At 42.3% G+C, this 26,742-nt stretch overlaps 1 protein-coding gene and 1 long non-coding RNA gene across 16 annotated transcripts in view; one reads left to right on the top strand and one right to left on the bottom strand.

Moving 5' to 3' along the window:
• The window catches only part of LOC307214462, a 240,621-nt gene extending 231,017 nt beyond the window's left edge, over positions 1-9,604 (top strand). The window contains exon 3 of the long non-coding RNA XR_013838120.1: positions 8,914-9,604. This is a non-coding gene — a long non-coding RNA (uncharacterized lncRNA). The remainder of the gene's footprint in view (positions 1-8,913) is intronic.
• The window catches only part of MBNL2 (muscleblind like splicing regulator 2), a 79,286-nt gene that overhangs the window by 13,961 nt on the left and 38,583 nt on the right, over positions 1-26,742 (bottom strand). For 4 of the 15 annotated variants that reach the window (XM_079972907.1, XM_079972914.1, XM_079972916.1 and 1 more), the window contains exons 3-9: positions 24,722-24,886; positions 22,514-22,714; positions 20,890-21,153; positions 16,911-16,964; positions 16,130-16,283; positions 9,620-9,655; positions 5,545-5,639 (exon numbers count right to left, since the gene is read on the bottom strand). In XM_079972907.1, the coding sequence (XP_079829033.1) occupies positions 5,545-5,639; positions 9,620-9,655; positions 16,130-16,283; positions 16,911-16,964; positions 20,890-21,153; positions 22,514-22,714; positions 24,722-24,886 (969 nt within the window). The remainder of the gene's footprint in view (positions 1-5,544; positions 5,640-9,619; positions 9,656-16,129; positions 16,284-16,910; positions 16,965-20,889; positions 21,154-22,513; positions 22,715-24,721; positions 24,887-26,742) is intronic. The other 11 variants (XM_079972918.1, XM_079972919.1, XM_079972908.1 and 8 more) reach the window with 11 other exon arrangements.

Genomic DNA, 26,742 nt, shown 5'->3' with positions numbered 1-26,742 from the left:
TTTTACATTTGCAAACTAAAAAAACTATCCAAAGCAAGCTCAGGGAGTGAGACACTCCATCCCAAATTAGTGGAATTAAAAATCAGCCATACTAGCACTCCCTTATTAGGATAGTTACACAAATTTTCCTATAACTTAAAACATGACCTGTACCTGAGAAAACTTTAATCAAAATACTGCTTCACTAACTTATTCCCAAACCTGAAACTGAAGAATACAAATGAAGTCTCTGGCATTTCACAAAAGTTCACTTTCAGATAGGCACTGGTATTTCACACTTCTTAAACTGGTGCTATCACATATTGGAAGGCAAATGTTAACTTTGAATTTATGGCTGTAGCTGATGCAAAGCACCTTTACCGAAAAACAACCTGCTTTGCAAAGTTCTGTTTTGAGACAAGTTTTAAGTGCTGGAAAGCAATGTGACATGTGGAAAATTAAGAATAAAAAAGGCATGTGAAATATGTATTAATGAGTTTACTGACTGTGTGCTGCAAAACTATTGGACAGCCATGTAAAATAGCATCTTTAATAAGAAGGAAACAAAGAAGTCCTAAATCATTCTAGTAATGATGTATGGAAGTGAGAGCTGGACCATAAAGAAGGCTGATTGCCGAAGAATCGATGCTTTTGAATTCTGGTGCTGGAGAATACTCCTGAGAGTCCCATGGACTGCAAGAAGATCAAACCTCTCCATTCTGAAGGAAATCAGCCCTGAGTGCTCACTGGAAGGACAGATCCTGAAGCTGAGGCTCCAATACTTTGGCCACCTCATGAGAAGAGAAGACTCCCTGGAAAAGACCCTGATGTTGGGAAAGATGGAGGGCACAAGGAGAAGGGGACGACAGAGGACGAGATGGCTGGACAGTGTTCTCGAAGCTACAAACATGAGTCTGACCAAACTGCGGGAGGCAGTGGAAGACAGAAGTGCCTGGCGTGCTCTGGTCCATGGGGTCACGAAGAGTCGGACATGACTAAATGACTAAACAACAACAACAATTGTTCTAGGCAGCCTAGTAGGTGGATGCTTTTTCTATTGCTGACAAAATCAGCTTCCTCCAGAGAACAAAGCTTTTTACCTTTGGCAGTAGGCTATGTATCGTGGACGATCTGTAGGGTGGGTTCTTCAAACACGGGTTTATGTTGCATCTGATCAGGAGGAGGTGGGGGATAGAGAGCTAGGACATGGTGTCTGGTTTAGTCTGGGCTGCCTGTTGTGCTGCCTGCTTTCTGGCTCTGAATGCTAGAGTCCTCACCCCTGCCTCCAAAAACACATCACAGCAGAGTGCATTAGAGTGGCACAGGCTTCTGTAGCTTGGACTTGATTTGCGGCGCACTGATCACAGTGCATGGCTACTGTTGCTCTGTACGAGATTGTTTTGATTTTAATAATGGTCTGCCAGCTTTTGCGACATGCTCCGGTCGGCTGCCGTAGTGCTAAGTGCTTTCCCATTAAGACATTTGTGGCTATGCATGTACTATTTATTTTAAACTGTGTTTTAAAACCATTTTAAATGGCTGAATCCTGGCCTGAGACCTTATGGTGAAGGGCTGGTAATAATAATAATATTGGTAGCACGTTTCCAAGCAGTGTGCTCATAATGTGCCATACTATAACCTCCATGCCTTTACGTTCCCAAGTATAACCTAGATCATCAAGGCTTGTGGCAGATATATGAACCAACCCCAGGCCCAGGTATGCAGAAGCAAGCATAAGCTATGCTCAAGATAGGAAAGTGTGTCAGAGGCAGCTTAGATATCAGGGCCAGGGCTTAAAGAAAGAGATAAATAGCTGTGCCTTTGAGATTGGTGCTAGTGGACTGGAGTAGTCTCTGAGTAAAAGGGCTAGTAAATAATACTAAATAATACTGTGTGTATGTGTATTATCTATCAGCATTTTAGATTGCTTTTACTCATTTTTATATTTGGTTTACTGTTAGCTTTGTAAGTCACTTCGAGTCACTTTTTTAAAAACAAAGCAACTAATGCAATCCAAATCAGGGTGTTCACTGCAGAAAGGCGCCTTAAAAAACAAAGAGCTCCAGGTGATATGAACAAATAAATTAAGCTCCAAGGAAAAGATGAGAGAGATCCCTTTGAGAGTACCACTATCTGACCTGGGGTGGTGAGGGGGGGTGTATTTCTTAATTCTCTCAAATATGGTGATCAATCAGATTCTGAGTGTAAGCAAAAAAGGCTGATTCATAATCCATATCCATGCATTCATGCATGTGTGAAATGGCTATCACAAATCAAACACTGCAATATAACTTTCCTGTCAATGCACACAGATTTCAGGGGGGAAAAATGCTTTTAAAAGAGAAGCACTGTTCATAGTCAGTTGGTCAAGTCAGCTGTGCATGTCTTTGCTTTGCTAAACAAACAAACAAACCATGATTGCTCATTTTGCTATAGGGGGTGGTGAAGTCTACTTTTTCCACTAAATGAAGTGTACAGGCCCATTTTTGCCCCTCCACACTCCAAACACAAAAGAGAGAGAAGCACTAAATACAAAAGAGCAAAAAAGAGAGGCCAGCTCTGGATAGTACAGAAAAATAGTGGGACGTTTAATAAAAGAGTAAGTTTCCCAAGATAGATTGGGAGACTCTTGTGTGCCTAAGGAATTTTTGTTCCTGTTATGAAAACATTTAGGTAAGGCAGGGAGGTGAATATACCATATACCCGTAGGTGAGCCTCACAGCTCTGTGCTGTATGGAGTCAATCTTAAACTGTTGCTTTCATCTATTCTCCTACTGCTTCCGCTTTCCCCCTCTGCTCTATATACTAGGCAGATCTGAAGGGCCGTGTACGAAGATAGCAATAATATGGGGCACCCAGTACAGAGCTTTCCAAACTCTGTCGCAACACAGAGGTGTGTCGCTCCTTCTGGGGGCTGGAAAACTGGTTTGCTAGTAAAAGTGAATTACTGAATCGCAAAAGGATGCATGTCTAAAAAGTGTGCCAACAACATGAGAAGTTTGGAAATCTCTGGCATAGTGCCTGAAAGCTTGAGCAGACTCGCTCATTTAAGATCTTGGTTGAAATCTGGCCATTTTACCAAAAGCAAAAAAATAATATTATGAGGCTTCCTAACATCTGCCACATCTGTTTTGGCTTAGACAAATTGTGCTTAGACAGCTCTGAAGTTCACTATTAGCACTTAACTGATGCACACATTTTGCCCGTGAATGTGAATATACAAGCATGCATACAGATAAATTAGAGAAGCACGATTAGAACAGTAGAATGGTACCTCGATTTATGAACAGCCCTGTTTACGAACGATTTGGTTTCCGAACTCTGCAAAACCGGAAGTAGTGTCCCGGTCTGCAAACTTTACCTTGGTCTAAGAAGAGAATCTGAACGGTGGAAGGGCACCGGCAGTGGGAGGCCTCATTAGGGAAAGCACACCTCGGTTTAAGAATGGTTTCGGTTTAAGAACGGACTTCTGGAATGGATTAAGTTCGTAAACCGAGGTACCACTGTAGATGTAAAATTCCTGGGGGGAAAGCGAGGCAGCACTCCCTGAGTTAAGGTGGCAAGCCAGCTGCAGGTGTGCATGCAGGAAGCAGATTATATCGTCCTATTTTGGTCAGCCTTCACGCCTGGTCTTAGCACTGAAACAACCTTAGTTGCGCTGACCGATGAGAGAGACTGCAGTGTGACCCTGTTGGCTCTCTTTGCGGCATTTGACACCACTAACCATGCTGTCCTTCTGGAATGACTCAAGAGTGGAAGTGGAGAGCACTGCCTGTCTACTTGCAAGGCTGCAACCAGAAAGCAGCACTATGTGACTGTGTTTTCTGAGCTGGGGGGGGGGGTCCTGCAAAGGTCTATTCTGTCTCCTTTGCTATCTGACATGCAGCTGTTGAAAGTTGTCATCAGGATTCGGAGCACCAATATCATGATGATACAAAGCACTCCTTCTCCCCATTCCATCCAAATCAGAAAGTTCTATGTTGAAGCAGTGATGTGCTGGATTAAGGGCCAATAACCTGAGGCAGAAACCCGATAAGATGGAAGTGCAGTGCGTGGCTAGTTGCTGTTTCTAGGAACCTGCTCTAGAAGGAGCTGCTTGACCCTTGAAGGAACAGGTTCATAGCCTGGGGGTACTCCTGGATTCCTGTCAATGGAGCCCCCAGTTGCTAGGAGAGCTTATGCCCAGTTTAGGCTTGTTTGGCAGCTGTGGCTGTTCTTGGACTTGGGATAGCCTGGCCCCAGCAGCCATCTCCAGCTCGGGCCACTGCAATGTACAGTGGTGCCCCGCAAGACGAATGCCTCGCAAGACGGAAAACCCGCTAGACGAAAGGGTTTTCCGTTTTGGAGGTGCTTCACAAAACGAATTTCCTATGGGCTTGCTTCGCAAGACGAAAATGTCTTGCAAGTTCCTGCAGTTTTTTTTTCCTTCCCCCCCCCTTTTTCTAAGCCGCTAAGCCGCTTATCCGCTAAGCTGCTAAAAGCCGCTAATAGCGCTAATCCGCTAAGCGGTCAATGGGCTTGCTTCGCAAGACGAAAAAACCGCTAGACGAAAAGACTCGCGTAACGGCTTCTTTTCGTCTTGCAAGGCACCACTGTACTTTACGGCAGGTTGCCCTTGAAGGAGGCATGGGAGCTTCAACTAGTGCAGAAAGTGGCTTTCAGGCTGGTGGAAGTACTGCACCGACACTGTGTGAATTGCCGGGGCCAATTCAAGGTGATGTACTGATGCACACAGCTCTAAATGGCTTGGGATCCAAGGGTCCACACGGTATCCCCCACAACACACACAAATCAACCATCTTGGGCTTTATGGTGGAAAAGGGGGGCCCTGTTACTGGTGCTGCTACTGTTGTCTGGCTGCTGCTGACTTGACACAGGGCCTTCTTGGTAGTTGTTCTCTGATGATGGAATACCCTTTCAGACATATGTCCCCTCCCTTATTAACATTTAGGCAGAAATTAAAAACATTTCTCTATACCCAGCAATTGATGGATACTTGATTCTATTTTTAAAAAATGAATTCCTTTTTCTGTTTTGTTGTTTGGTACCCAGGTGACTTTAGGAGGAAGGGCAGGAAAATAAATATAGACAGATGATAGATCAATCCTCCAGCTGTTATTGCAGCTGACTTTGTCCTTTTGGAGTTTGTTTCAGCCTTAAGAAAAAGACTAGTTATTTATACTTACTGTGTGGAGAAAAGGTAGTTAGCATTTGAAAAATGATTTAACACATTACCCCCCCCACCCCATAATTCCAAAAGTTAATTGGATCATTCCAATAGATCACCACTAAAATGAATGTATATGAGTTGGGTTAATTACACAGTGTTAGAAACAAAAAACAAACAGTGCAACATTAGACATAGCTATACCATTATTTGCAATAAATGTTAACTCTAAATAAGTGCAACCTGTCCACAAATACTTGCTAAAGGACTACTTCAAAATAAAGTTTGATGGGTAAAAACATGAAGAAAAAAATTCTCCAGGAGAATTTTTTTTTAATAAGTACCAGCACTCATTTAGAGTTTGGGATTTGTGAAAGAAAGCTTTAAAAGGAGCAAACCTGATTGGCTGTGGCTGTTGCGGCGAAGGGGACACTTGTTGCAGGAGTTGTTGCTGCAGAGACAGTGGCGGACGTAGCGCTGTGCATCATGGGTACTTTCAGGAGGGGAGCCATGGAAGCAATGAACAGGAGTGTGTAGCATTATGGCAATGGCAGTGGAATTTTGGCATGGTGAATATCAGAGCAGCAGCAAGCCATCATGGGTTAAACCAGCAGATGGCATGCAGTCACAATGCAAAGCAAGAAAGCGTGGCAGAGAAATAAAACAAAAGGGAAAATAGCTTATTACAGGTACAATTTAAAGGAAGAATGTCACAGTTATCAACGATTCCCAGAAAAGAAAAGAATTATTAATTTGTTGTTTTGGTATTTTTAATTTAATAATGCTTTCATGAAAATGGCCAGTTCGTTTATGGAAAAGCTGGAGTGGTTTCCCCCTAAAATAACAACGGTATCCTAGTAGGGGTTCTCTGTCAAAGCTTAAAAGCCAAGGGTGATATCCAGTGATGTCAGCCCCCAGACTTCCCCTTCCTTCCCTCTTTTCTTCAGTGCCTGCCCCCCCCCCCGTGCTCCCCAAATCTGCTCTGGAAGGTTAGAGCAGATAGAGGGCACAGGGGGGTGGCAGGGAGTGGGGTCCAGGAGAAAATGGGAAAGTCCCGTCACATTCATTAGGTATCACCCCAAATATGACAGAACTACTGGTATTTCTGGGTATACCAGTATACCAGTATACCAGTATACCAGCGCGGTATACTGGGTATACCAGTATACCAGCGCGGGTGGTGCTGTGGGTAAAAGCCTCAGTGCCTAGGGCTTGCCGATCGAAAGGTCGGCGGTTCGAATCCCCGTGGCGGGGTGCGCTCCCGCTGCTCGGTCCCAGCGCCTGCCAACCTAGCAGTTCGAAAGCACCCCCGGGCGCAAGTAGATAAATAGGGACCGCTTACTAGCGGGAAGGTAAACGGCGTTTCCGTGTGCGGCTCTGGCTCGCCAGAGCAGCTTCGTCACGCTGGCCACGTGACCCGGAAGTGTCTCCGGACAGCGCTGGCCCCCGGCCTCTTGAGTGAGATGGGCGCACAACCCCAGAGTCTGTCAAGACTGGCCCGTACGGGCAGGGGTACCTTTACCTTTTTTTTACTGGTATTTGGAATTCATTTATTTTTTAAAAAAACAAACAAACCTAGTTTTCTAAAAATCCCAATTGTCTGGCTCTGAAGGTGCTCCTGAGAAGGCAGCAGACACTTCTATCTGCAGAATGAAGGTTATCCCCCAGTTTCCCCTTCCTTCCTAAGGCTGTTCCAGAAGAGTCCCTAACCTCCAGAGGGTCTTTTCTGGAGGAGTTCAGGAGAAATGCATTAAGAACGAGGGTGCGGAAAAGCTCCGTTTCCTCACATTTCTCAAACCCTCTGCCTAGCAAACTTTCCTGTCACTGTCCTAGAAATTACAATCCTAGAAACTTAATTTTGGGCCGATCTGCTCTCACCTTCTGCCTGCCTGCACACATGTGACAATGTTCTGACACCTGCTTCTTGTCATCTTTACCAAAACCTGCTCTTATATTTGAGCAGCTGGTACTAAAATCCTTAGGCAAGCCTGTGATCATATTACTCTTAAACTACCAGATTCACCTCCCTGTCCATTTCTGTCACCTCTTCCCACTTTGGAAAGAGAGAAATCTTCCAAAATAAGTGCTCCTCTCCCAGGTGTTACGACCACATCATTACTCTGCTTTAGGCTAAAAAACCCATACACACTTGAGAGGAAGCCCCAAAGAATATAGTGGAACATATTACTCCTAACTGCATATAGGATAGTGGTCCCTGAAGTAACCCTCCGTCATTTTCTGTTGCCACCTCTGTCCCCCAATATCTGGTTCAGGAGCAATACTGGTCATGTGGGTCTTGCTCAACTTCTTGTTCCCATCAGTTTTGTCCTGCAGCCTTTTCTGCTTTATTGGCCGAGGGAGCCGGCGTACAGCTTCCGGGTCATGTGGCCAGCATGACTAAGCCACTTCTGGCGAACCAGAGCAGTGCACGGAAATGCCATTTACCTTCCTGCTGGAGCGGTACCTATTTATCTACTTGATGTGCTTTTGAACTGCTAGGTTGGCAGGAGCAGGGGCCGAGCAATGGGAGCTCACCCCGTCACGGGGATTCAAACCGCCGACCTTCTGATCGGCAAGTCCTAGGCTCAGTGGTTTAACCCACAGTGCCACCCGTGTCCCAATATTTCTTTAGGGTACTGCAAAAATGCACACACAATGTGCAAAGTCTTACTTTCCAGGGCTTCCTAACACACTCCCTTGCCGATTTCTACTTCAGGTCCTGGCAGGGTCCTCTAGCTGTCAACGTTTCCCTTTTTCTAAGGGAAATTCCCTTATTCTGAATAGGATTCCTCGCAAGAAAAGGGGAAAGTTGACAGCTATGCCTCTAGCTGCCTTATTCTCTCATTCCTCAAACATTCTTCACCTCCCCTGTTTTAAGCCCTCAAAACACCTTACTTGCACTTAACTACATCCTTCCATCCATCTATATAAAGTCAGGGTTTGGATGATTTAATCTTATTATAGAGACACGCAATTTAGCGACATGAAAGATGCAGCCCTGCAACCCACTAGCACCATATGCATGGGCAGCTGCTTATGCAGAAAACTGGCAATCACTGGCCATAGATTGAGACTAATATAAAACCTGAGGTTTAGCAAACGGAATGAGTTTATACTATCACGCCGAAATAGGAGCGCAACCTACTTTATTTTATTTGTAAATGTACACTTATGAAAATGAAAGAAACTTAATTCTGGTTTCTTATGTTCTTATATCAAGCTTACATGTTTTGTCTTTTGAAAAGACAAGCGATACTCATTGACTCCTTTAGATGTATCTTTTTGCTTTTTATGACAAAATCTGATTTACTTCGCTGTCTGTAACCATTTTCTTGGGGAGCTATTCTACACGAGAAGCTGGCATAAAGAAAGCTGGTGCGAGTTAAGCTGTTCAGCAGCTGAGCCAACCTTACCTGGGCCTTTAAAATGGGGTTTCAGATACACCACCTTTTTTGTTAGCTTAATTTATGCTGGGTTGTCCAGTCCCATGACTGAGCTGGCCAGGGCTTAGGATTCAGTCTAATTGCCCCCTCCCTGTTCCTGCCCCCAGAACCCCTCTTGTTCACAGCTTTTGCCAGCTTCAGCTCCAGCTGAGACCTGGATGAGTCAAGGATGAGGGAATTAGGCTGGCACAGTTCAGCTGGAGATCCACTGGATCCCAACCGGCTCATCCTGGCAGATCTTGCTATAGGATTTAGCTAGTATATTATTTGATCCTGAGGAGGAAAGCAGTTACTATGGTAATTTATTTTGGTTCAGTTTTATAGATAAATTGATCTCTTATCATAGCACATAGCAGAAGTTTGATTGCAAATGAGAAGTTTGATTGCAAATGAGTAGTTCAAAGGCATAATGAATATTCAGTATTAATTTGGGGAAAGTCTGCTGGGCAAACTCTAATTTTATTTTTTTTAAACCAGAAAGTGAAAACTTTTCAAATGTTTCAACTCTTAAGTCAGATTTATTTTCAATCAAAGGAAAATATTCTTTAGGTCTAAATACTTTTCTCTACTTTTTATTGCAAGTATTAAAATTAGATTTCTGGGAAACACTGATAAAACTTTCTCACAACACAGCAAAAAGAAGAAACGGGCACACCACTATGAAACTTTAGAACACTAATGAAATTAGACTGCTGTTTCAATATCTTATGGTTTAATAATGCTAGCAATATAAAATATAGAAAACGTTTTTTTCTTTCTTTTGAAAACAGAAAAGCAGCTTGGAATTCATGGTGTTTGTGCTTTTTGCAGTGGGATTGTTATAGCAAGTGATGTTGCATCTAAGCAGCAGGGTTTTTTGTTTCATTTTTTAAAAAAAAACAATTAAATTGAAAAATTTAACCGTTCAAGCAGAAGTCCAAATGGATCATCAGATTGAGTCAATTGTCTAAGTTATGTTTCAGTTCCTCAAAACAAAGGAAACTACAGAATACGATAAAAAAATAGATCAATAAAGAAGTTTGAAACCTACCAATACTGGTAGCGGGTGTCATGCACAAAACTGACCCTGGGTGTCATGCAATGATAGGTGGAAAAAGTGAATAAAGGGAAGAAACAGGTTAGCTGTTTAGAGTTAACATTCAAAGTGAGATCCAAGCATCCCCAAGATAAGCCAAAGTTAGTTACCGCAAGTACAATTTCAAAGAGATCATTCATAGCTTCTTTGCTGTTTTAAAACAGTTCTTCTTATAGTCACTCAACACATTGTGCACATTAATCAAAATCCATATGGCAAAGCCTTTCTTTAGCATTTCCTTTCAGCAACGGGAACTAACTCTTTAAAAAGCAATCACTTTGAATAGTCTAGGTTATCCAACAATGGTCTGTATCACGATCTACAACTCGCAGTTGTTTTAAGCCCCTAAAATGTGCTACTACCAAGATAAACAAGATTACTTCAGAGCCAATATAGTTAATACTTCAGCCATGACAGACAGGAAATCTGTGCAGACAATACTTGGGAGTAAGTCCCATTGGACTCAGTGGGGTTTCCTTCCAAATTTGTACAGCACTGAGCTGCCCTCCATCATTTAAACAATTTGCTTTACACACAAGTAAGATAAATCAGCGGTGTTTTCTTTTCTGCGTTTCACATTCAAAGATAGTTTTTAGCTTGCAATGCCATGCCAACCATGCCTACTCAGAAGGAAGCCCTATTGAATTTAATGGGACTTACTCCCAGGTAAGTGGGGTTAGGACTGTAGCCTAACAGTGCAATTGTATAAATGTCTTCTCAAAACGAGATTGCACTGAGTTCAGCGGGACCTACTCCCAGCTATAGGATTGCAACCTTAAAGTATTAATACTCTACATTTACAAGGCTATTAAGTCTGCTTCACATTATACTCCTAAATACACTGACTAGAGAGTAAGTCCCACTGAACACAATGGAATACACTTCCAAGTAAACATGCATAGGACTGTGCTGTTAGTATGGGTGGGTTTCATTTCGGACCTGACGCAGTGCCTGGCGTACCATTATATTTTTTGTATATTCTTTTGCATCTTTGCAATAGCTCAGTGTTCCCTGGGGCCCTCATAGTTAGGAGAAAACAGGCAGATGGGGGGGGGAAGGATCTGTATATGTAAAATGTTTTGAAATCCCAGCACGTCCTGCAGTTCCATATACATTACCTACAGCCAGCTAGCTAGCTAGCTAGCTAGCTATGAATGACCTTGCCTTGAAGGAACAACCTCCAGTGAATAATTCAATATTTCTATTATCATGCTCAATTAAAAAACCCCAAAGAAACTAGTATTTGAAGAAAAATACTGCTGTTCCTTTGCAGATCATAAAGCAAACCAGGCACCAAATTACCAAATGACTATGCTAAAGGCATAATAACTTTGCCTATAGCCCACAATCTATTTACTTTAATTCTTCTTACTGTGGAAGAATCAATGAGATGACTCTAGCATTTGTGGGCAGTGAATGGCAGCAGTAGTGGATCATGCAATATATATGCAATATTGAAAAATGGAGACAGGAGCTACCCTGTATTTTTCACATGGCTTGGTTTAAAAAACAACAACCACAACCTCATATGTATTTTCCCACATTCCCCCCAAATAAAGGTTTTAGGAGTAAACATTTTCACATGGGACAGATATACAAATGTTAACTGGTGTTGTGTTCCTCTAGGTACCCCTGGAGGCAAGCTCCTTCACATTATTATTTAGATCAGAGCACTCCATTGTGCAACCTAAGGGCTGCATGCAGCCCTTGAGGCCTTTTTTGGTGGCCCTCAGCAATATTTCGTGCCCGCCTGCTGTCTTCCCAAAGGCAGATAAGTGGGGCGCTGGGCTCCAGGAAGGAGGCATGAGGTGGGGTCTCTAGGTGAGGTGGGGTCTCTAGGTGGGGTCCTAGAGTCCTCCTGTCTCCTTCCCAAATCCTAGTTAGTGTTTTCCCAGCTTTGGGGAGGAGCTGGAAGGCTCCAGGGCCTGACCAGAGCCTCACACCTCCTTCCCAAAGCCTGAAGAAAGCTGGGGACTGTCAAATTTGGGCCTCACTCCCACCTCACCTGCAACAAGGCAGTGAGAAGCCCGCAGGTTTATTGTTGAAGTACCCCACTTGGTATGAAACGTTGGACCACCCTGATTTAGATCACTGTACAGGGACGCGGGTGGCGCTGTGGGTAAAACCTCAGCGCCTAGGACTTGCCGATCGCATGGTCGGCGGTTCGAATCCCCACGGCGGGGTGAGCTCCCGTCTTTCGGTCCCAGCTCCTGCCCACCTAGCAGTTCGAAAGCACCCTTAAGTGCAAGTAGATAAATAGGGACCGCTTTATAGCGGGAAGGTAAACGGCGTTTCCGTGTGCTGCGCTGGTGCTGGCTCGCCAGAGCAGCTTCGTCACGCTAGCCACGTGACCCGGAAGTGTCTCCAGACAGCGCTGGCCCCCGGCCTCTTAAGTGAGATGGGCGCACAACCCTAGAGTCGGACACGACTGGCCCGTACGGGCAGGGGTACCTTTACCTTTACCTTTAAAGTAGGCATACTCTGCTCAATAAATGAGGTATGGAAAGGTAAGCAATAGCATTTAAGGAAGCCCCTGTCAGATTCAACAGAAAAGTGGCTGCCTATCCGGGGGGGGGGGGAATATTGTTGAGGTGTGCGAGCCCCAATCATAAGCTGAAGCTGTTCATTGCCTCTTCAGAGAAGAAAACCTCAGGCATTGCTCCTCCCCGCTCTCGGCATCAGTGCTCACCTGCTGCCTACAACCCGCTCCTTGCAGGAGCAGTAATGTTCTACTGATCGTAGTCCTACTGCTTTCCCCAGGGATGAACAACACATGCACAGATAATGCCAGGATTGCATAAAGCTAAGATCCACTTAGTGGGAAGATGTGAATGAGCACCGAAGAAAGCTGACCATGGTTTCTGTGTCTTCTTAAATTTTGTTTGCAAATGCAGAAAGCCACTTCTCTGTACTCCCCTCACTGAAAGGCTGCTCAAATGAGTCTGTGCAAGGGATGCGTCTCTTTTAATACACTCCTGTTTCCCTTGTGTTAGCAGCAGCAGACTTGCAGCCTTCTTACACCATGTGAGTATCAACTCTCTCATGGCATCTAACCCCTAATGGAATTCCTCTACTGCCTCTTTCCCCTCTCTTTGGCACATCACAAGATTGGCTCCAGGTTGTACCAGACACAAGCACTTCTCTCAATTGACACTTACACTGACAGGCAATGACTGGTCATTCCCCTTAGCTGGGAACGAAGTACAGGCCACATCTATATCTGAATTTCCAAGTCACTACATATTGGAGCTAAGTTGTGCCAAAAGGGGTAAGTTCTGCAGAGACATATTATAAGATCTTCCAGTCCAATTGTCTTTATGACATCTTCACTAGTGTTTCAGGTTGATAGTTTTTTGTTAGGTGTCACTACATTTTCCTACCTTTTTTCATAACGGAAACAAATGGCAAAATCATTTGTTATTGATCTTTTGTGGAAAGCTGCAGAAAATGGGTGTTTTCAAAGTTCATATAGTTTACTGGGCAAGATACCTCTGCATTGCAAACAAACTCAAATACAAAAATTTGCTGTAATACAGATAGGTGGATGCTATTCATGCAACTACTCTTTAGATCTGTGCCATTCTGTAAATGCAGCTGCTGGAAACACCAGGCAAAGGAGAACATCTTTAGCTCCTTCACAGATGTAATTCTTATTCCTGACTGCCCTCTAAGTAAAATAACATAAGGCAACAAAATATTTTCAAAATGTAGAAAGCAACCTTTTCCAACAAAGAAGAATGAATAATCCTGAAAATGTTTTAGCAATAAATTGGTTCTGTAGCTGCCTGGGCACTATGAAATTTTCTTTTTCAGGTGTAATACTGAACCACAGTTTAGTGCTAGATTCACCACCAGCAGCAGCAGCAGCAAGCCTCGGGCTCTACACTCTCCCCTTCTCTAGTGAACCATGAGGAGAAGACTGGAAGCTTTGCCTTCTCTTTGCAGTCAAAACTGGGAGGGAACGCTGATTGGTATAACCTGTAGTTTGTTCCAACAAGCCAGGATCAACTGTGGTTCGTACTCCTATCTTGCTTGAACAAACCATAGTTTGATCTAACCAAAGTCCCCAAAGTCTGGATGCAATCAAAAGCTCTGGTTTAAAACAAAGCAAAAGCTTCTAATCTACTCCCCTCTTTGTGATTGCAGGAAGAACAAAGGGAAGGCAGGACTCCTCTAACCCAAGCTGTTCAACCACACAGTCATACTGTTTGGGGCTCTGACGGGCCACAGGGTCCTCATGCCTAGTTTACCATTATGTCTGAACTAGGCCAAAGTTGGAGATCCCATAAGCATTGTTTTCTTTATAACAGCTTCTTCTAAAGTTAAAAAGTATGTTTCGGAGGCATGCACATGCAGATCATAGCAGTAACAAAATTCATGATATTCAAAAGACTGATAAGCATACCCACCTGTAATTCAGGCACAGGTAAGTTAAGCTGCAGCTGGGATGCTCAGCCTAATTTACAGTTTTTGTTATGAGAGTGAAATGCAACAATAATGTAGCTTTAAGCACCATAAAAATTAACAGAGCTTGTATGTGCACGACAGCATCACACCCAAGCTGACATAGATTTTTCACTCTTTGTTTTTAATTATAGTTTGTAAAGTATTGGCCCATTTCAGACTTAACACCAAACACTAAACCATAGTTTAGCGTGATGTGAGCTTCACACTCACAAGCTCCTCCTCCCTTCCTTTGTGAGAAAATGATTGGAAGTTTGTGAGTCCCATTTTAAACTAACTGGAGTTTATCATTACATCTAAACTGGGGTTGTCCAAATTCCATATCGTTAATAAGGCAGGACCATAAACCTTACTTTTCTATAGTCAAAGCTTGCATTTCTTTTGAACTCTTTAATGTATGTGCATTTATTTAACTGCACAGCGAAAACCTTCCAAAATTATACTAGGGGTTACATGTGGGTGGTCATTTTAAATTACTTCAAAACAATCACTCATCCATGTCTATCAATTAAATTAAATACTGATGTTTGCCCATGCACTGTAAACACTACAAACTTCTGAATCAAGTGTTGATTCTGTCCCTGAGAAACTATCCTGTCTAGTTGTGCAGTGATCCTTCTTTCTGAGAAAGAAAATATATCCCTACACTATTATCTGAAATTATAGATGGTGCTTGCCAGGACTAATGTGACATGCTGAAAGATCTTCCATTTCATTTTCCGTGAGTAAATTATCTATAGCTAAGCACACTGAAGATCTCAGCAGCTACTTTGGTGACTAGGGGTTTTTCTAGTCGCGGAGGTAGCCGCTGCAATCTTTTACACATCTCTGCATCCGGTGTCATACTGCTCATGCGAGTAGACCACTCATGTGAGCAGTTAATTACAGTAATCTACCAGCTGCAATAACATGTGCATTGGCTTCAGTGTTCAAAGGGGCAAGGAAACTCTTATCTTACTAGGATTCCATTACCGATTAGAATAGCCCTGTTCAAGATTTCACACCGCACCACTAACTATTGTTTAAGGGGGTAGAGCAGAGCCACACTCATGGGTCCTGCCTTGCCACGGGCCCCCGTTGTCCATGTACTGAGTAGGGAACACCTTGGGAGGGTAGCCTGATTGCAGAGGGAGCCCAGGAACATACAGCAGGTTGCCCTCTCCAGCAGATGTCCACCAAAGCATGGACAGCAGGGAAAGTAGAAAATTTTCAGGAAGCCTTGTTCTCTGCCACTGCCTGATCCCACCTGTTGCCTTTGGGTAACTGTACAGAACACATGCTCTCCTTGCCCATGCGAATTAGCTGCAGAAAGGTATCGTCACTTTGGTTTTTTATAGCAGTAGCGGAAGGAGTCTGAATATTAGCAAGCAGGTTGATGTTAAGTAGGAATTTCATTCTGCTTGAGAAATGTACAGGTAAGCCATGCAAGATATACTTGAAGAACAGAGGAAGTTAATTGCAAGTACTTAACAGACTCCTAGTGAAACTGAATGTCTACTTTGTCCCTCAAGGCTCTTCTCATCAGTTCCCAAAACTCCCTGTGCAAAGAGGTGTATTGCAGAACATGCTTCAAGCTGACAGAAAACAATGGAGACGAGAACAGACTGTGTTCTGTCCCAATGGGTTGTTGTGACACATATGAAGAAAGACCAAAAATAAGCAGTCCTGTAGATTGTTCACATTCAGTGTATTGGGTCCAGGCCTAGTCACCCTTAGATCAGACCCACGAAAATCTCCATGGGGCTCGTGGATTTCAATGGGTCTGTTCTAAGAATGAGGGGTCTGGATCCAACCCAAAGCCTTTTGACCACACTGACATGTTTCTGAAATCCTAATGCTCTTCAGAAGTAAAATATAACCCCACGTGATATTTTTTGGGTCACAAAAGAGGTTAGAAAATGACGGATCTGTCCAAGGGAAAGCACAATGAATGTGATCACAGAGAGAGTGATCTGCTGTGGAGATTTAAAGAAACAAAACTAAACTCTCAAAATGACCTACCTGTTGGAATAAACGCTGCATGTTGCTGCAACTGTGCACTAGCAAGAGCCTGTTGGTAGTGCAAGAAACTGGGATTAAAAACAGCACTGGCCCCATTGCTTTTCTCAAGGGCTTGCCTCTTTGGTAAAGTGTGAAGAACACCAGGAGGAAAGGCCTGCAAATGGAATAATAAGAGTAGCAGTAGTAAGGTTGACAGAAGCTGTAATAGGTTGTTCTGCTCTTAAATTTTTACATTTGGTTGAAGATGCCTTGCCATGCACATTAGTTCAAAACAGGAACAATGTCAAATGGATGGCATTTTTTTGTTATTGATAGTAAATGCATGGCACAATTAAACTAAAATTATAGAACCACAACAATTAAACTGAAACAAAAACAAAAAAAAAGCTTCTCAAGACTGAAGGGGTTTTTAAAGAAATCCAAAGATCTTTCTTTAAATATGGCTAAAAATAGAAGAAGAAAAAGAGCACTTGTCTTTCATAACATTTTTAAAAAGTTAAATATCTTTGCACCGTTAACTATATTAATTAGCATAGAAGAAGCATCTTCAATTACAAAAGCAGGATTTTTAAAAAGCTTTTAAGGGAATATAGTTGAAGATGAAACTGTGTTAGGAAAGGCGGAAAGTTGCTTTGCAATCACTACATGTGGAAATGAAATGGCTAAAATACTGAAATTATTTTTGTAAAATTAATAATACAAGAAAATTCAGTTAACATTAAAAATTATTTTGCATCTCGGAAAAGCTACATGCAAAGCAAAAGGTGAAAGGTCAAAGTACCAGGTCTACAGTTGCTTCGAGAGGTCGCTTCATTGCTTTGGCAGTCGACTGAGTCTTTTAATAACAGGCAGCGAGCACATGATGGCAGTGGGCCAATGGGATTCAAGCGAATTAACATACAGGTAAACAGCAAGCAGAGGTGCATCATGGGAACGGCATTGCATTGTGGATAGGTGAGAAGGAAAAAAATATTCTGAATGCAATATACAACATACAAAACACTAGGCATGCACAACAACAAAAATGTTTTGTTTTCTAAAGAAATGAATATTACATCTCGAATTAGTACTGAAGCAAAAAATGCATCTACTGTACCTTAGTTAAAAGCATATAAGAGAGTAAAATATAGATGTTTGAAATTTAGGAAAGTTGATTAAAACAGCAGCTTGCAGACACCCTTAAGCATTTATAAGCACCAGTAAGCTTGAATGCTACATAGGAAAGCATTATTTTAGGGGGGGAGGTGTTCCTAAAAGAATTTTTGATAAGTTAGTTATGCCATGTTAAAAAGCACAAGTTAATCTCCAAATGCTAACATTCAAATCTAAACAACTGAAAATGTTTTTTTAAAACGATTTAATGGAATGAGCATATAAGAGGTTTACCATGTTATTAGGAACAGATCTTCTATTAGCGAAGTGTAAAATTTTAAATCTGTTTTAATTTTAAAATCTATTTCCTTTTTTTTTTTTGGTGTATTTAGTAAATGTTATTTAGGATAATTAACTTATCAGCAAATTCAGCACGGGCCTTGTTCTTTTTCTATGCTGGGAACAACAGCTTAAAGTTTTTTTCCAGTGAACTTACCGCACAGAGAAAAACTGCACATTATTTTGAATTAGTACTTTCTATGTTGTTTTTTTCCACCTTTAGTCAAATAATCTATATACCAATACCAAGTTTTATTAAAACACAGTAATGGAAAACACTGCTCATTGCGAGTCAGAAGTTTTATTTTATGATCAAAGCAGAAATGGCAACACTGCATTGTATAATATTTTAAATACATTACGTCCTGTGTAAGAACAAAAAGCATATGAAACTGCCTTCCACAAAGCCATATCATTTATCCATCTACTCTGCTATTTTTTACCCTGTGTAGCAGTGGCTTTCCAGAGTCTCCTTTACCAGCCTTACTAATGCTGAACTGGAGGTTCTTGGGACCTCTTCCGTACAAGTTTGGACCATCAATATTTCTAAGTAACAAATAGGGGTGGGCTTGACTACACTTCCAATAAATGTCTGCGAAGTTTTTCTTCTAAGCTAAAATTTTGAACTCTCATTTACACTCTCAGCACAATAGGTTTCTCCTCTGGAGACAACGGTATTTGGGGGTCATATTTTCTTGTTGTGGCGCCACACTTGGAACATGAAGAAAGCCTGATCTTTGCAGCATTGCCAGCACATAACCCTCCAAAGAGAATGGAGTCACTCAAAGATCATACTTATATACAAACAAAAAAAGGAAGAGGCTCTGTAGCTACCAAGTCTGAGTCTCTGGGTGCTTGGAAAGGGTTGTTGCTGCATTTGTACGACTGTGTGTGTTTATTATTCTTAGTACTTAAGAACGTTTTGAATGACATTTTAAGCGGCAATCAAAAAAAGTTGTGTGTGCATGTTTAGGAAACCCTCCAACCTTGCTTCTTAAGACAGCTGTCCCAGCAAGGGAGATCTATGAACAGAAACAGGCTAAGATGTAATTAGTCAATGGACATGTTGATGCACATCCGAATTTGTATTCTTGTGCTCATCTGAGTCCACTGAAATGAATGTGTCTCTTCACAGAGGTGGAAATGCATAGCCATACCACTAGCTGTTGCATACGATTGGTTGCACGTGACAAGGTGTTGATCAAGGGCAATGATGGCCACAGAAGCTAAGAAACAAGTAAGGTAGCTTCTGGGCTCCTAACCAAAGATAAAATTATGTTCTTGACCCTAAGAAGTAAAGGATATAACTGCTAGGCCAATGATTCTGCATTCCTATAGTCATCAATGGAACACACCATCCTTTTCAAATGTTCAGTTTGAACACTGGCTTATGTAAATTTAAAAGGAGGTTCAGTTCCTATGTGCTCCAGAGGCATTTTCGCTCTGAGCCGCATTCACACCCAAACCCTAAACTGCTTTTTAAGTTAAACAAACATTAGAATAACTCTGATGCTTTAAGATTATTCTGGTGCGCTGTGAACATACACTGAAGTGGGATACATCCTCCTTTCTCCCTCTAAAACATGCGTATTCTTTGACCTTGAAATATTTCTGTTCTCTTGGTAAGCATACCAAGTCTTTGCAGAAGGCTGGCTTTCATTAAGTAAATTCTGTAGTGTGCTGTATTTCTCATACCGCATACAGTAGAAGTCTTAAATATTTGCCCAGTGCCAGGAATGAAGACAATGCCTCTTTGACCTGTGTGTGGAGTCAGCTTATCTTCCAGATAGGAAAATTCTGCTTCTACTGATACTAATTTGCTACCAATATAAAAGTTTACAGGATGATAAGTACCCACATTCCAGAAGTAGTGAGAAAAGTGTGAGGGCTAAACCAGCTCTTTCAGCACTTCTTTTGAACTAAAAGAAGCCACTTCTGGAAAGATACTTTCTCTAGCCATCAGCATGACATTCCTGGCAGTCTTAAAAACAGCAGCAGAGTGTGTCATGTGGTTAGCTCTGTATGCACCTGAGCACTTTCAGTGTACAGCGGGCACTTTCAGCATTCCTTTTTTTAAACTCAGCACAGTGCAATGAGCTTTATCAGAAGCCTGAGTGTACCTGCACAAACCCTTCTATGCACTTAAAGAGTTGTTCTTGGAACTGTGCAAAAATGCTGTGGCAAGTCAGTGTATTAAGCTATCCATCAACATTCTGAGTTAACAGCGTGTTCTTTTAAATTTTTACTTTAAAGAAAAATGAGGCGTCAGTTCAAACAATCATGGTGGTAAGTGATGGCATGCCGAGGACATTGAAGTCTGCCGCGTCCAAGTGCAATCGCCATTTGGAAATTTTCTGTAGGAGATCTCAACCCATAGCAATTCACAAGATGCCACACTGGTTTGTGCATGTTCACCATGTTACCTCCACATCAAACTAGTCAGGTGAATAGACCCTAAATCAGGAGTAGGCAACCTAAGGCCCATGGGCCGGATGCGGCCCAATCACCTTCTCAATCCGGCCCACGGGCGGTCCGGGAAGCAGCGTGTTTTTACATGAGTAGAATGTGTGCTTTTATTTAAAATGCATCTCTGGGTTATTTGTGGGGCCTGCCTGGTGTTTTTACATGAGTAGAATGTGTGCTTTTATTTAAATTGCATCTCTGGGTTATTTGTGGGGCACAGGAATTCATTCATATATTTTTTTCAAAATATAGTCCGGCCTACCATATGGTCTGAGGGACGGTGGACCGGCCCACGGCTGAAAAAGGTTGCTGACCCCTGCCCTAAATGCACATAAATTTAGGATTCTATTCTCTCCAGTCCTCAATACCCGCATATAAAAAGCATTTTTTCCTCTTCTCCCTTGCTAGCCTTCATTTAACAAGTTTTATATACTGCTTAATCAAAAAGCAACACTTCCAGTCACTAAGAAAACAGCAAACAACTTATCAGAGACTCCTATACAGCTACATCAAGACTATGGGTCCCAGAAACCACTATGCAAATGTTAACTGCATGTTGCTGTTAGACGAGCCTATCCAAATTTCTGAACATCCAAATAGACTCCTCACCCAGCCATTCCTAAAAAACCCCGTCCTAAATGATGGCAAATAGGGCATTGAGTACGCTGTTCTCCAAAAAGATGCCTATTGTGCTAAAGGTACAAAGTGAAAAAGGACCTTGGATCACTGGATTATTTCATTAGATCAGCATTCATAAATTAATAGAAGACCATATTCTGGTAAAGGCTTTAAGCTAAATTACACTTTTAAAAGCAATGCTGGCTTCACAAAAGCGGTAATTACGGATCCTGCATTCTTGCACTTACCATCACTGTAGCAGCTGCAGCAGCTGCCTGAGCAGCCACTGCAGCCTGGTTGGCTTGGTGCTGAGCAGCTTTGATTTTGGCCTGCAAGTGAGCAGGAGGGTGAAAATATTTGCATTTCTCCCTCATGCAGCGCCCCTTTATGTAATCCATACAAACAGTTACGGTGTTGTCATTTGTATCAATCATTGTGCTGTCTGCAGGATGTGCAAAGCGGCAGTCAGTTTCGCCCCGTGCACAGTTTCCTCGCTGGAACTCCCTGCAAACCTGGTGCGCAAAACAATACTCATTATGCATACTAGATCAGGAGGGGTGGAGTGGGGTAGTTGCATATACGGAACAAGAGAAGACATTCAAAAACGTAACTCCCAAAGGCTCGAGACCAAATGGCCTCCAGTGCTTTTCAAACCAAACTTCCAACTTCAACCTACAACCGCTCTGCAACTTATGTATCTCCAGGCACACAGGTCTGGATCATAAGATAACTTAAGGCAAGGAAGTTCACTGAAGGAATGCTTCCTGTCTCCTTCTTCCCCCTTCAGCCACCTGCTTCCCCTGAAAAGCCTTCCTTCTCTAGAAGCCGGTTTAAATAATGTGGCCTGGTGGCTCCTGGAGAAGAGGGGAATTGGCTAAAACGGGACTTGAATGCTAGGGTAAGTTATCAGAAGGAAGTTCACAGAAGGAAAATGTCTCATTCCTTGTTTTCACCCAGCCCCCAGCCGCTATCTCACGTTGTTCAGGACCTCTCACTTCAAATTAGCCCTTTCCCCATTTCCATCTCTGTTACATTGCCCTTTCCTCCTTCGCTGCAGGATACTTTTCCTGCCTTTGGCTCACCCCAACTTAGCGAAACTCACAACCCGCAAGATGAAGACCAGCAGCCTAGATTTTCCTTGTACCTGCCTGCAATCACCTTCGGGGCATTAGGAGAATTAGGTATTTTAACCCTTAATGCTTCCTCACAAATCTATAAAGTCGCTAAGTGTGGTTCGAGACGTACATGCACCTTCAAAAACACAAGCAAATCTTGCTCTTCTGCCCCTTGTTTATAGTGTCAGCAGAGCTGGTTAGTGGTAGGGGTCACACAGCAGCCGTATTGTCTGCCATCAGGAAGAGAGCAAAATGATGGAACCCTCGCTTCCGACTTAGCATAGAGCACTCCTGCTACCCCTCTGGCCCATTCTGTGCTAGTTTTCGTGTGTTACAAAGCTGGGATAGTAGCTCAGCTTTCCCAAAACACATTGTTTTCTTTTCATTCAAACTGGTAGGTAACTTAGGACAAGCAAACAATTGTGCATGTTTAGTTGGTAGCAGACCTATAAATAGCTGGTGCGCAGAGTCTCTCCCTGGGTTTATGTTCTGGATTTATTAGGTCCTTTCCGTGTAAAACTGCTAACAGCCTCAAACCCACGCCATATAAAAACACAGCAGCAGTAATATAATGATGTAATTACTTCTGTACTCCTGTTACTCTGAGCTGATCTCTGCTGTAGTATCTGCAAGGCCTCTGCTCAGCGGTAACTAAGGTTAGGGAACTGCTTCACTGCACTAACCCCGCCCCCCCGCCCCCATTTTTCCAGAATCCTAACATACGAAGTACGCATCAGCATAATGGTGCTCACCATACCTCTAGCTTATCGGTCCTGAGGAGTTTCTGGGTCGTGGTTGAACCAGGGACTGAGACAGGGGGGCTTCCAGGAACAATGACAGGCTGCGTGGGGACAATTTCAGTAGGAACTAATCCAACCCCAGGAGTGACGGGTGTTAAATATGGTGCAAAGCTAAGTGCTGTGTTGGATCCTATTGTTGGCCCTACAGGAAATGAGTGCTGAGGAAAGGGGGAAGGGAGAGAGAGAGAGAGAGAGAGAGAGAGAGAGAGAGAGAGAGAGAGAGATGAAAAACAAACATGTAAATCCTATGGGCAAACATGGTTCTGTATTAAAAACAATAAGGGTCAAAATTGACTGCAATTTCCATCCAGATGCACCACTTTTTAGGAGAACCACAACTACACTGGTCAACTTCCAGAACGCTGCTCCAGACTTTGCAGGGAACTTTGAAAAAAAGAATTTCTCTGGTTAAGATATACACCGAGTCAACGTTCATGTGTCCAGAGCCTACAGTGATGGATAACTCACATTCCAGACAAACACTGCCGCAATAAACAGGTTCATATCAGGGAAGCAGCTTGCCTACAGAGAATTATGACCAACGTCAATCTGGTTCTACCCTCCATGGACTGTTTACAGCCTCCTCAGCACCTGAATCTGGAGTTAGACAATTTGCAAGGGGTGTGTGAGTGCAGGTGGGTGGGTTTTAATTATTTCATTAAAAAGAAATAGTAAAATACAACCAAGCAGGTCCTAAAAGTCAGTGTTCATTACAGAGTCAAACGATTGCCAGGGTGGAAAGACTATGCTGCTGAATTTGGTCAAAAATAGCATGGGAGAACAGGGAAGCTTCCAGACATCTGAGCAGTTTCTTGAAGCGGGGGAATGATTTAACCATGTGAGACTGAAATATGTGGTCGTAGTTTGAAATTATGGACCTGAGGCTGCTCAAAGAAAACACAGGATAGTATGTGTAATGTATGAGGGCTCACTATGCAAATAGATGGGTGTTTCCAAACACATATCATTTCATTGTTTTTAAGTGACTCACCAGTCTGAAAAGCATTTGTGATTGTGTTTAGAATATATTACGTGCTGCTGAGGTAGCTTCCGCTACAGGCCTCAGCCTCAAAGGAAAAACATGGCTTAGCCTCCATAAATTAGACCAATAGGGATAACCAAAACAGACATTAAGAAGCAGAAAAATTGAAGTTTACATTTTATAACTGGCTCAATATGAGGAGTTCTTAAGACATTTTTGTGTGGGAGGATATATGAGTACTGCACATAAACGCATAAGATAAAGACGGAAAAAGGCAGCACAATCAACCAGTAAATGGCTGGGTGATTTTACATCAGTAAAATTAACTAAACTATAAACCTGCAAATCCAGTTGAAGGCATATATTGGGCATGATCCTTCTGGAAAACAGTGAGGGGTACGCAAAACTGTGGTTGTCTTGTGGTTGTCCAGATAATGTTAAACTCAAAATCCAAAAAAATTTCAGCCAGCATGACTTGCTCCCAAGTGTGACTGCAGAGTACAACCATCTGCATAACCCTTCTGAAGTCCAAAAAACAAATCTGAACCACAGTTTGTTATACATTATGGTATGGCCTACTTCTAGTCGGACTAAAGAAGGGTAATTAGAAACTGTCAGTTACAGATTAGGAAATTCATAAGTATTATCTGAACCTATAAAAGAATAGCATGCACCTGAAACTGTGATGACAAAAATGCTAAAGGACAATCAACAAGAATGCTAAACAAAAAGCTGCAAGTTCATAATATGATTTCCACATTATAGGTTAAACTTTCAGAACAAAGCCATTCTAGAATAATAACACCCCCCAATAGCCCTGCCTTTAATGAAGAATGCATACAAATTATGTTATATAAAAATAATTTTATAAACTATCCAAATATAGCTCTACAGCTCAGACTTTCACTTATTGGCCTAATAATCAATAAGCTGCCTAGTCCTGAAACTGAAACGTTTCAAAACAGCTGCACAAATCTATTTATGTATATATCGATATAGATATATATGAATTTAATTTACAAAACTGATCTAGGCATTTTATTTCAGAACTTCACAACAGCAATATTGTAATAACTACATAAATTAAGGTGGAAATGTTAAAGTGCTTAAAATGCATTTGTCAGTTTATCTGGAAATGACTTGTAAAGTTAATACAGACAACTCTTTTGTTAAAGGTACTTACCATTGGCTGAAGAGGCGTTCCTGGAAACATAAATTGCATCTGCTGTGCAAGCATTGCTGCTGCAGTTTTCTGTTGGATCAGGTTGTTCCTTCCATTAATTTCTAGCTGCGTTTTCAAATGTGTTGGTGGATGAAGATATTTGCAGTTCTCCCTTGTGCAACGGCTCTGAAAAATGTGAAAATATTACTCAGTTCTGGAAATTTAACTATAGTCTGGTGTTATCACAAAAGCATCTGCAATGGTTGGCCTTTCTCCAAGGCATTACATCCCTATCGTAATAATATTGAGCATTCCATTGAAATCAATGGGAAGTATTTGTATGTAGCATATTTAGTATTGTGGTCCGATTATTAACAGCCTCGCAAAATAATACTTCGGCAGTTAGGTGGAGTCTTGGTGCTGCCCTCTATGGATGGAATGGAGAAGTTGAAGGTTTAGGAGACTGTATCCAACGCAAAAAGGCACAGAGGCATGCCCTGCTCTATTTCCAAACACACTCCATGACATATGCCACGAGACTGGACGTAGTGCTCACAGAACTGCATTTCTCAGCCACACTGCAAGAGCTTCAATGGGGGAGACTCTAGAGCAGCAGTTCTCAACCTGTGGGTCCCCACATGTTGTTGGACTACAACTCCCATCATCCCTGAGCTCTGGCCTTGCTAGCTAGGGGTGATGGGAGTTGTAGCCCAACAACATCTGGGGATGCACAGGTTGAGAAAGGCTGCTCTAGAGTCTAGCTCCAGGCTCAATCCCACCCCAGGACACATCTCAGGGTGGGCTAATTACATTGCCAAGAGAGAGAGAAAAGGCCAATATAGAAAATAGGGACCACTTTTTATATGAGGCAGTAACGTGGCCATACAGAAGTGAGAAGGATGGGTTGTTAAGGCCTCTTAAAGACCCTCAAGTGCCCTGCAATGGAGAAGGGTCAAGAGGCATTCTCCCAGGACCAACCTTTGCTTGACACCATTCTCCTCCTTCCATCAGATGTGATGAGAACTACTATTACTACAGTCTTCCATTCACCCACCCGTTTGGATATTCAATAAAGCTACTGCCTACTTCATGAGATAAACCATAAATGTCCATACTATCTTAATTGACAGATATTCACAGTTCAAAAAGTAACAACACACACATGACATAATAGTTTGGATCCAAAGGTCCAAAGCAGAACTCTCCACTCTTCCAGAAGCCAGTGTGATGTTGTGGTTAGAGAAACGGAGGTTCAAATTCTCACTTAACCCAGAAGCTCCTTAGGTGATCTCAGACAAGTCTCTCTCTCTCTCTCTCTCTCTCTCTCTCTGTCTATATTATTTTATAGGGTTGTTGTGAGGACTAAATGGAGGGGGTGAGGAGAACCCTGAGCTTACTGGGAGAAAGGTAGGATAGCAATGTAGTAAATAAATAAGTAGTAAAAATCTGCAGAGACTGCTGCTAAATTACAGCCCACTCTGAAAACTTTAGAGCTGCTTCAGTTTACAGAAAGGCCACCTGGGATGTAACTCATTATGCCACATTTGAAATGTTTGATCTCAAAAGGAGAATGTTTTTGACAGCCCTTTGTTTTGATTTGTTCAACAATAAGAAACAGGCTTCATTTTAATGGCTGTGTGTAGAGAATCCTATCTCAGCTTAATAAGCTTTATATAAATGAGATATAAATGAGCTTTTTGTCTGTGCATGCAGACCCTTCACAGCTTGGGGAATCAAACCAGGAAGTCTTTAATGAACCATGTTTTCTGTTTTGTGCAAACAGGGAAGCTATGGTTACCAGACCTGGGCCAAGACAGGATATTAAGCCAAATTCAAACAGTGGATTAACATCCTGGCTGGTTCTGAAGTCAGGTTTCCCAGTTTGGGCAAAATAAGAAACAATGGTTAATTAGAGACTTAATGGTTTGAATGTCTGCACTGCAAAGAAAAGAGTGAAGGGGCTGTGTGCACAACTAAAAAGGCCAAGATACAGTTGTTAGAACTGAGCCATTCTATTTGATAAGAGAGTAAGGGATTCAATT

The sequence above is a fragment of the Podarcis cretensis genome (assembly GCF_951804945.1).
Source record: "Podarcis cretensis genome assembly, chromosome: 4".
In the NCBI taxonomy this organism is placed as follows: Eukaryota; Metazoa; Chordata; class Lepidosauria; order Squamata; family Lacertidae; genus Podarcis; species Podarcis cretensis.
Note: the sequence above shows the minus strand (reverse complement) of the source record. Positions and strands in the feature narration are given on the sequence as shown.